The 11,160-nt window shown below is 45.8% G+C and overlaps 1 protein-coding gene and 1 non-coding gene across 2 annotated transcripts; one reads left to right on the forward strand and one right to left on the reverse strand.

Moving 5' to 3' along the window:
* Positions 1-901: 901 nt before the first annotated feature.
* Positions 902-3,192, reverse strand: SOX11 (SRY-box transcription factor 11). Its single transcript, XM_048935931.1, has one exon. It carries the CDS (start codon positions 3,013-3,015, stop codon positions 1,825-1,827), a length of 1,191 nt encoding a protein of 396 aa, XP_048791888.1. The 5' UTR covers positions 3,016-3,192; the 3' UTR covers positions 902-1,824.
* A 7,532-nt stretch (positions 3,193-10,724) lies between these two features.
* Positions 10,725-10,796, forward strand: TRNAM-CAU (transfer RNA methionine (anticodon CAU)). Its single transcript has one exon. It is a non-coding gene; the product is annotated as a tRNA-Met (tRNA).
* Positions 10,797-11,160: the final 364 nt, after the last annotated feature.

Here is an 11,160-nt window from a genome sequence, read left to right on the forward strand (position 1 = left end):
GGCACGGCTCAGCAAAACGGGGAGAAGGGGAAAAAAAAACAACACAGAAAGGGGGAGCCGCCCTGGGGTGGGGAGCGGGCCCCGCCATGCCCCCAGCAACAGGATGCGGGGAGGGCCGGGCCGCTCCCTGGACAGCGGTGGGGAGCCGGCACGGAGCGGGGCGAACCCACGGCCGCTCCGCACCGGCACATCCCGGCCCTGCCCGATGGGAGCGCGGAGGGAAAGGGGTCGGGGAAAAAAAATGCTGAAGGCACCGAGTCCTTCTTTCCTTCCCCCTAGCTAGGGTCATGCACAACAGCCTGCAGCTACCGCTCCTCCGAGGCGAGGGGTGACATCACGGCATCTCCAGCGTTATTCTACAGACACTAATAGCGATACGAGTTTCTATCAGTTCCAGCTGATTTATTAAAATTGTCAAGATACAGACTTTCAGCATTAAAAAAAAAAAAAAAAAAAAACAGGCTATGATGTTGACAGTGCACAAGTCTGCTTTTGTCATCATTTGCTACAAAATATGCAGATGGTCTGTACTTTAGATTATATTGCACAACATGAGAAACTTTTTTTTTTTTAACTATGTGCCTTTTTTTTCTTTTTTCTTTTTTTGCTAAAATCGAGAATCCAGTTTCATACCTTCCATCTGGGGCCCCATCCACATATCACAGCGTATGAGATACATAAAGTCCTACTATAGTACAGTACATATACAATCTTTTAAACTAAGATAACAGCTCTGAGGTCTATATCACCATTTTCAATAAATCTTTACCTACAAATATTGAACAAATCTGAACTATAGCTGTACAAAAAAAAAGTGTTTGTTTCTTTTCTTTTTTCTTTTTTTTTTTTTCTTTTCTTTTTTTCCTTTTTTTTTAAACCACAAGGCCTTTAGATGCAAGGATTATTTTTTTTTTTTTTTAATTTTAATCCTTTTAAAACCAGGACGTAACGTACCAACAAACTTGCATGCTAAAAACAGAGGAAAAAAAAGAAAATAAAAGGGAAGAAGTGCCTGAAAAGTCTTACTGAAAAAACACAGCAAGAATGTTCCCTTTTCACTGTACAAAAATACGCCTGAAAATATATTAATTTTTAAAAAAGACTGAGGTCTGTTATGTATCAAAAATGTTTCAATACCTTTTTGTACTGAGGTCTAGGCTGTCTGGTATTCAATCAAGGAGGTATAAGGGAACAAGTTACAAAAAAAAAGGTTGGCAAGTAGAAATCACATTTGTAAAACCATAAACAATTTGATCTGAAAAGTAAACTCTGATCTTAAGTCAGTTCAGTTATTTGTAAGCGTTTGTACAGTCTGCATTTTTTCAAGCTCCCTGCAGCTTTGTTAAGAATCGGATGCATAGAAGACATCAGTTTTCTCCCTCCAAAAAAAAGAGTTGCAATGGTCCCTTTCAGAGAAAATAAAAAATAATTAAAAAAAAAATCAGAACAGTTTTTTAAGATCTCTCACGGGAAAAAAAAAAAAAAATCCACAAACCCCCTTGAGTAACAGTTGTGCTGCCAAAAGACTTCTTCGCAGACCATCTTCCAGCCTTCCATCAGAGACCGCCAAGCTTCGAACAGCGCCTTCTGTAGCATTTTTTCCCCCAGTCCCATTTGCCTTTGCTGTTGTTGTTGTGATCACCAATGTAACAAAAAAAAAAAAAATTAAATTTAAAAAAAAAAAATCACAACTCCCGGGCTCGGAACTAACATCAGGATTTTTTTTTTTTTTTTAAAAGAAGACTTTTTTTTTTTTAAGCATCATCATCATCACCACCATCACCACCGCCGGCGTCCGCCGCTCCTGTCGCCGCCTCCGCCCGCTCAGTACGTGAACACCAGGTCGGAGAAGTTGGCCTCCAGCCAGTCGCCCGCGATCATCTCGCTCAGCTCCGGGGTGCAGTAGTCGGGGAACTCGAAGTGGGAACCAAGGCTGCCCTCGCTGAACGAGTCCAGATCCTTGTCCACCAGCGAGAGGGAGAGGTTGCCGGCGGCGGCCCCCGCCCCCAGCTCGGCGGCGGCGTGGCCGTGCTGCGAAAAGTTGAGGCTGAGGTCGAACAGGAGGTCGTCTGCCTCCTCGCTGCCGGCCGACGAGGTGGAGATGGAGCGGGACGAGGCGGGCGAGAGGCCGGCGGGCGGCTGCGGCGGCGGCGGGCCCTGCTTGGTGATGTTCTTGAAGCTGTAGTAGAGTCTGCCGCCGCCCGCCGCGCCCCGCACCTCCTCGTAGAGGCTCGCCCCCTCGGTGGACTCCGCCGAGGAGCTCAAGGTGGGGCTGGCCGGCACTTTGGCCACGTTGTACCGCCGTAACTGCTGCGGGCCCGGCTCCTCGTCCTCCTCCTCGTCGTCCGCCTCCTGCTTGATCCGCAGCTGCAGCTCGTCCTCGTCCTCCTCGTCCTCCTCCTCCTCGTCCACGAAGACGCACTTGACCGCCTTGCTGCTGACTTTCAACGCGCCGAAGACGTACTCGTCCCCCGCGTAGTCCCCGTGCGGTGCGGCTTTGGCGCCGGGCTTGGGGGGCGAGGCGGCGGCGGCCTTCAGCTTGCTACACTTCTTGCCCGAGCTCTTGGCGCTCTTGCTACCGCCGCCGGGAGCGTTCTTCTCGGGGCTCTGGCCGGCGTTGGGCTTGGCCGAGGGGTCCATTTTGGGCTTTTTCCTGGGCCGGTACTTGTAGTCGGGGTAATCAGCCATGTGCTTGAGCCGCAGCCTCTCCGCCTCCCGGATGAAAGGGATCTTTTCGCTGTCCTTCAGCATTTTCCACCGCTTGCCCAAGCGCTTGGAGATCTCCGCGTTGTGCATGTCCGGCGACTGCTCCATGATTTTTCTCCTCTCGATCTTAGACCACACCATGAAAGCGTTCATCGGTCGCTTGATGTGCCCCGACGCCGTTTTGCACCAGTCCGGATCGCTCTCGTCCAGAGCCACCGGGCTGCAAGCCATGAACTCGCCCTCCTCGGTGTCCATCGCCTCCCGGGGCAGGTTGCTCTCGCTCTCCGCGCTTTCCGCCTGCTGCACCATCGCTGGGCTCCCCCACGGCGCTCCGCTGCGCGCCGACCGCCGCCCCCTCCCACCGCCGCACCTTGCCCTGCGAGCCGGGCGCTGCGTTGTACCGTACCGCCGGCCGGTGGACCGCCGCCCGCAGCGCAGGACGGCTCGGCACGGCCGGGCTGGGGCTGGGCGCGGCTGGGCTGTGCTGGGCGCCGCGCTCTGCCCCGGCCTCGCCGCCGGCCCGCCTAGCCCCGCCGCGCGCGCTGCCCCTTCTGCAAAACTCGCGGCTCCGCACCCGACGCGTTATCAGCGTTTCATATGGGTGACATCACTCCCCGCAACGGCCAATGGCTGCGCGCGGCCCCGCCCGTCGCCCAGCCCACCGCCTTTATCAGCTTCCCTCCTCCCCATCCCCCTCTCTCGCCGCGCTGACACACCCCCCTGTGCGGGAGGCGGTGGGGGAAGGGGCCCGGCTCCCGGCTTCGTCGCTCTCTCCCCGGCCCCTTCCTGCTCCCCCGGCCCCGGGGGGCCGCGCCTGCTGCCCTCGGCCTTCAGCTGCCGGTTGCCGTCCCGCGGGGAAGGGTTGGCGACGGCGGCGGTGGCGGCTCCCCTTAGGAAGCCGCGGAGCCCCGCGCAGCGGCAGCGGCAGGGGGAGCTGTAGCTCCGCAGCCGTTGCACCTCGCCGCTGCCGCCCTCCCTCCTGTCCGCCCGGCCGGGGTCCGCCGCCCGCCCCCCACCCGCGGCCCCCAGAGATCACACCCGCCCCCGGTCCGCTCTCTGCAGTTCCACCACCGAACCTGTGAGATCCAGAACGGGCGGTGTGCTCGTCTGTGGGCATCTCGCTTTGCAAAACCTGTGATGGAAACGAGTTTGCATCCTGTGCTGCGGGTCCCGTTGCGTTTTCCAAGCTACCGCTCGCGGTTATCAGCAAGGCAGAAGTTTAGTAAGTTCTGTGAGGGCTGCTGGCTGGGCGCAGGCGTGTTGGCGGGCACGGGACGGGCCCTGCTGAGAGCACGCACCGAACTGCTACTAACGGGGCTGCAGCCCCGTGCTAAATCAGCCTTCAGTTAGCATAGCGGTGCGTTTTCCTCAAACCACAACGAAATGAATGTATTTGGATGGTGTGACCGTGATATCACCGGGCTGTGATGTGACTGGTGCGGTTAAAGGAAGGACAAAAAGGATCCTTTGCCTTTTATCTTTGTGGATACATCGTGGTTACCATGCCTTAAGAGGCAGATATACGGTGTCGTGTCCTGCTGAGGGAAGGGGAAGGGCGTCACTCAAGAAGGTTCCTTCGAAAGATGGGTGTGAAAAATACTGCTCTACCTCACCATGAGGACACCCTGGAGAGATTTCTCCTCAGAGTCTTGATGCCACCTCTCCTCTTGTGACTGTATCTAGTGTTACAGTGTAGCCCTGTAATAATGCGTATCCTTAGGGATGTAGGAGGTAAAACAGAAAAAAAATGTGTGGCAGGACTCTCAGCCTGTTGTGAGATATTATTATTTAGGCATGCCATGTGAGGAGAGGGTGCAGCACCTTTGGGAGTGCTTGGGATGATGGCGCAGCTGTGGTCCATCTGGGAGGGCTGCTGGCAGTGCATGGCCAGTTTGGGACTGCTCAGATGGGGCACATTGTACGGCCATTGGTGTGACAGGAGCTTCAGAGTAAGAACAGGCTTCTCAAATGATGATGTAGGCAAGGGTCCCAGGAGACATGTAGCTGGCTGCCTGCCTCCAGGGAGGACAGCTCTCTGCTGCTGAGATGCTGTTACTTAAATGTTACTGGGGTACCAAGAGTCTTAGATAATCATTTCCTTGTAGTGCTTTTTCTGTAAATGCCAGTATTCAGATTATCAATGAATTTCCATGGATTTACATGCGCTGTAAATCCAATTAGAAATAAAAGGAGACTTTGGTGTAGGTTTGCAAAATGAAACACACCAGAAGATTTTAACTTGTTGTTGCTTTCCCACCCTATGGGTGAGACTTCATTATGTCACTTAATTGTGTAAAAGTTGAGCTGATGAAAGTGGAATGTTCCCTTGATCCCCTGTGAAAAGAATAAGAACAATATAATTTCATCAAATTCTGCTTTTTTTTTTTCTTCTTTTTTTCAAACTAGCACTTTCTGAGAGCTGTAAACTATTTTAGAAAAAAAAAATCAACCAATTCCTGTGGAAACTATGTAGTCAATATTAATAAGACTTGTGATGGTGTTATCAATAACGATAAGATTCATTTAGATGGTAAGGACTTCTTCCTCCAGGGTGACACAATCTGACATTTAACGCACTAAGATGAGGAGAGATCACTTTTAATAAAGCTTCAGTGTGGATTGAATCCAGGGCAGTCCCATCTCCTTCATAATGTCATTACAGCACTTTGTCTGGGATGTTTCTTCTCCTTCATTTGTGTCCCTATAAGGAAGCGTATCAATACCATGGACTTCACATAACTTCCATAAATCCTATTTTTCTCTTTTTCCAGTATATCTCATATTCTGAGGCATGTTGGCAGCATTTCAGTTTTTCCTCATAGCAATCTTTTAAATATGAATAGCATTACTGTTTCCTCGTGCTTGTTAGTGTTATTTTCTGACTTTTTGTTTGTTTGTTTTATTTTGAAGGATAGTACTGGGAAGATAATGTAGCTGAAAGCAGACCAATAAATGACAGCTACCCTCAAGAAAAAAAATATCTTGACTTCAAAAATCTAGTTAAAAGATGTACACAAATTAGTAGATACTAGTGTTAAAATGAAATAATTTCCTGCTCTAAAAACAGTTTAGTAAGAGTATAGGTGTATTTCCCTGTTGGGGTGGAGCTGTTAACACCCCACTAATTCTTTTGAAATTCAAATGAATAATCATCTTCCCTAGTGCTCCAGTTTGAGGAGAGGTGTGAATGTATCATGTTGATAAAAGCACTGAGGTCTCTCAGAGTAGAAGTTGACAAGGCTGGTAGATGGGCAGAAGAAAATACATTGTGCAGATGCATAGGCCTTTTGAATGTGGCCTTATGTGCTTACCTCTGCCCCAAATGATGCTTGAAAAAGAGAAGGGATTAATGTTTCTATGAGACAGGTGACAGACTTGACACTGTTCAAGGCTCTGACAACCAAATGAGGAGAGTAAATGAAAAAAGCCAGGATTTTTACTGTACTCTGTCTGAAGACAAATAGCGTTAAACAGATGCAGCACTTTTTGTTTCATGCTTATTTTGAAATGTGCTGTGGATTTTTGTCTGGGGAACCCAAGATGACTTCGAGGGAAGTGTAAAGAAAGCATAGTCTCTTTCTGCAGGGTGAGGGAAGTGGGTGGAATCACAAACTGTAAATTCAGGGTGCAGGAAAACAGAATTACAATGTCAAGAGTTTTGCCTTTATAAGAAAAGTGAGGAATTCTGAGCAGAGGTGTTACACCTGAGATGGAATCCTTTCCTGCCCTTTTAGCTGCTACCCCAATGCTCCTGAAACTGAAATTGTGAAGGGCTGTCGTTTCCACACAGACTGCTTTGAAAACGAGGGGATGTAGTCACCCAGAACTGCCCGGTGTAACAGCTGAGTTTCAGAAGAGGGGAGAAGTGTACTTACTTAACTGAAATGGAGTGATCGTCTGAGATTACCAGCCTGGTCAAAATCTAAATAAACTCAATTTACATTAACACCTAAATACAGATTAAGGTATCCAGATATATTTAACCTTGATTCTTTTGTGTGTGACAAAATGTTTATTTTGTCACTTGCAGCAGAGACCTGTGGTGAGGATGGTTCTCTGGCAGGCTGGTGCAGAGTGCAGGATCTGGCCTTCCACTTCGACCATTGTTTTTAAAAGGTAATCAACAAAGATATCCCGGGAAGGAAATTGTGTGTTTTGTCTTCAAGCTGAAACAATCCGGGAGCTACAAATTCAGCAGTTAGCAACCAGATTCTCACCGGATAAGTTGTATAGGGCTGGGATTGACTCAGGGTGTTAGAGTCTAGCATCCTAAAGTAGGCTGTTGTTCGGCAATCACCTGCTAAAACACGGTTGGGAAACAGTGCTGTTCCTCTGAGGCAACATGGATGGGCCGTTTCTTCGCAGCCCGTTGATCTTAAACGGGGAGATATTTTAAAACATATTAGCGCTTTTAATAATGTCATCCTCATCTCCGAGTGCGACCTATTAAAAAAAAAAAAAAAAAAAAAAAAAAAAAAAAAAGAAGAACGAAAAAACACATCAAAAGACCTCCAAACGTTTTCCTTGAGTATTACATATGCTACGGGACCATCAGGACCATTCAGGCTCTAAGAAATGGCACAGCAAATCGTGCTGGGATATTGCACGTTCACTGCGACTCCTTTAGGGTTTTTGCTTTCAAGACGTGATAATTCCTTATTTGTGAGACTAATCCATCTCCCAGGCTCTGCGAGTCAGACTGGGTCCCTCTCATCCCACAGATCACTGCGGCAGGAGCAGTTCTGTCTGACAGATCACTTCCTCAGCCACTTGTGCGTAACCCAATTGAGCTGAACGTCTGCCCCCAGCAACACCTGTGCAAATTCACGGATGGCACTGGGACTGCACAGATGCCATAGAGGGCATACTCTGGCATACGGGATATTTATTACTGGTGGTGATGCATGAGATGGAAGGGATCCAGGATTCAGGCTGAGTTTGTGCAGCTGGCAGTTAGAAATTTACTTGCAAACTGAGCTCATTGGGTAGGAAAATCAGTGAGATAATGAATCTGGAGCCCCCAGTGCCATTTTTATCAAATCACTTTTCAGGGCAGGAGAACAATTTAGAAGAGATGCATCTCTTATTGGAAGTGTCTGACAATTACACTTGAAAAAAATATGAAGAGAAACCATAAGAGATCAGATTGCAGTTATTTGCTATCAGAAATTACTGTTGCTAAGCCTGTTTAAATACAACTGTTTTGCTGTTTCTACTGAAAACTTGAAATATGCAAATTCGATGTGTAAATTAAAATTATTTTTGTTTTAGCTTTGTTTTAATGGAATATTCACCAGCAAACTATGTGGAAATAAAAAGAAAGCAATTATTTTTAACAGCTTTTTTTGTTGTTCTTGTTGCTGTTCTTGTTATTGTTCGTTGTTGTGTGATGATAGAAATCTTCCACAAAATTCAGAACAATTCATAAAGGCAGAGCTTATTCATAATGCTATAAATGTGTATTGTTGGCCCGCAGACATTGAAATCCACAGTGTTTTAGCAGGTCTCTTAGGAAAAAGTGTTGTACCTTGAACCAATTATAAACCATCTCTGGTTAAATTGCAGAGCCAGTTTGCTTAATATGGGTAATTTGATGTTGTAAAGTATTTGTCGGTACCCTAGGGTAGTCTCATAGGGCACACAGGTTTTACTGTATAATATTTCACACTCATATGTGTGCCAGTTAATCTCCTCAGGTGGAAACTATTTATGAGTCATCCAGGATTTATTACATACTCAATTTTATGATATATGTTTACGTCGTCTCTTTATCAAGTCTTGAATGATAATTGTAATTATTACATACATTTTGTTTCTTATTTTTAGTTTATTTAACGTTTATTCAAGCCGGGAGGCTTTCCACAATTTGAGAATGTAGCAGTGACACAACAGAAGTGTAACAATGACCACACCAGTGTACCTGTTAGATATAAAGCAGCTGAAAAGACACACGCAGATTTATCATTTACCTTTTTCTCCCCACTAAAGAACAGCGGAGCATCACCGCTTTCAACAAATTAACATCTGAGCCTAATAAATAGAAACAAAGTATTTTCTTTGGTTTCAATGCCTCGAAGGAGGCAACAGTGTAACGTGCAGAGAAGATATTGAGTCTCCATCCCAACTGTTGTCCTGCTGATCAGATTCCTGTTTCCCATACTCAACAGAGAAGCCCTCTGCAGCCCATACACGAGGAAGTTTTCATTACAGGACGCACACAGCGAATACAATTCTATAAAATTCAGCATCTTTGAAGAAAATCCATCCCTAAGTGCTGCTTGGACCCACATCATTCCCTAATAGTGTGATTGGACATACCCAATGGAGTGACCACAACGTGACCTCTTCTATTGGGTCAGCCAGGAGTCTCACCCACCGGGGAACCACTCCAAGGTTTGCTTTCGCAGTGCTTCTTAGTGTGTGAGAGCACTGGGGTGATGCACGGGCACATCTACCAGGTGCCCTGGCTGTGTTCCTGTGTGAGCTGCTTCTGCCCGCTCTTGGCAGAGCTCTGCTTGGAAAAACTTGGTCTCTGCACTTCTCAGGATGCCTGGACTTCTCCCTCAGGACACTTTTCCTGCTGGCAGTTCTAAGCCTGGGCTTGAGCTGGCACTGTGCAAGGGAAAGCAGCGCAACAGCTGTACAGTGAGGAGGGAAGCAAGAGCTTCACTGCTGAACAAAGAAACAAACCATGTAATATTCCTATTGGCTATATATGATCAGAGGAAAAAGATTATATGAATTTCTTTAAAAAGCTCCTTACGTGCTTGTTTTGTTATGCCTGTGTAAATCTTTCTGCTGCCATTGTTTCAAAAAGAAATAAATTTAACAAATGCTTTGTTGCATTTTTTTTTTCCAAATGGAAAACAAACAAACAGCCCTCCTAGTAATAAATAATATCAGCAGACACAAGAAATTCTACAGTAGCTAAACAATGAAAGCACATAGAAATTTTGTTTGTTTTATTCCTACACAAAGCCCTGCTGAATTCACAGGAATGAATTAAAAATGCTGACTGTGACTGGGGACTCAGAGAAAGCTACACTTCAGTTGGTAATGATTTTAGTTTTCCATTTATATTAATTTGTTGCATATTTGGATAATATCCTTAAAACTCTGCATAGCATGCAAATGTGCATGCATATTTAAGTACATTACTAATTTCTATGAAAATTATGGTGTGTTCTTTCAGATCCTAAAAGAATATCCAACTGAATGACTGCGTATTCACCAAAAATAGGTAACTGTAAAAAAAAAACAAAAAACAAAAAACAACAACAACAAAAAAAACAGCATGCCACTCTAGTAATCATTGCTTTGTAGTAGAATTGCAAATCACTTCATTTTTCCATCTACTATTTCTTATTTCTGAAATAAAGCAGGAAGTCCCAGCTGCGTGCAAAACCCTGGCTGTACCAATCGTGTTGTGATGGTGATGAACATATTAATTTGGAAAAGACTGTTCACCTCCAGCCAAGAGCCCAAACTGCCCATACTTCTCCCTCCCTCTCCTTCCCCTTCTCCTATCTGTACACTGCTAGTAATAATGCCACTAAGATATTCAATAACAGCAGAGGCTTGAAGGTTTCCTGATGCTTTATTACACAACGATGAAAATATCATAATGCCTCTAACTTCATCAAATCAGGCATTTCATTACAGCATCCTGCAAGTATAGAAAACTGATTGTCTTATGTCAGCATGGCCCGAATCCAGCTCTTGCATACAAGACATGGTTGCTAATGATCTTTGTAAGTCAGCTGAGACTTGATCTTATTTTTCTGTTTCGCTGCAATAGGAATTGTAAGTCATAGCAGCAAATAAAAAGTGTTTATTATAGCTTATTGTATAGGCTTTTTCTTTTTTTTCTTTTTTTCTTTTTTTTTTTTTTTTTTTTCCAAAATGCTCAATGATAAACTAGAAAATGATAATTAACAGTACTTGCAATTTGCACAGTAGTTTATATCTCATGCCAAGCCAGATGCTGCATTAAGGAATTATTATCACCAAGTAGAGAGAGCAGAGTGGCGCAGCGGAAGCGTGCTGGGCCCATAACCCAGAGGTCGATGGATCGAAACCATCCTCTGCTATAGGTTTTTAGTCCCCAGTGACTGGGGAAAAAACAAAAAAAGAAAAAAAAAAAAAGGGTAAATAATCCCTCCCATTTTTAAGAAAAGGAGAAAAGGAAACTACAGAGCTGGTCAGCTTTTATCTTTGCTTAGGAAAGTCATGGAGTAGGGCCATCTGAAAGAGACGTTAAGGCACATGATGGAGGATGAGACGAGAAGGTGACCTGAAACAGTCAGCACAACTTCACCTAGGGGAGACCATGCCTGATCCAATCTGGTGGCTGTCTAAGATGGAATTACATCACCAGTGGACAAATAAAAGGCAACTGAAGTCATCTGCTTGGACTTTTGCAAGGTCTTTGACATGGTTCCACACAACATCCTT

This window comes from Lagopus muta, chromosome 2, assembly GCF_023343835.1.
Source record: "Lagopus muta isolate bLagMut1 chromosome 2, bLagMut1 primary, whole genome shotgun sequence".
NCBI classification, from domain to species: domain Eukaryota; kingdom Metazoa; phylum Chordata; class Aves; order Galliformes; family Phasianidae; genus Lagopus; species Lagopus muta.

What these genes read in the sequence shown, in the direction of transcription:
- SOX11 (XM_048935931.1), bottom strand. Translation starts at nt 3,015, where the DNA reads ATGGTGCAGCAGGCGGAAAGCGCGGAGAGCGAGAGCAACCTGCCCCGG.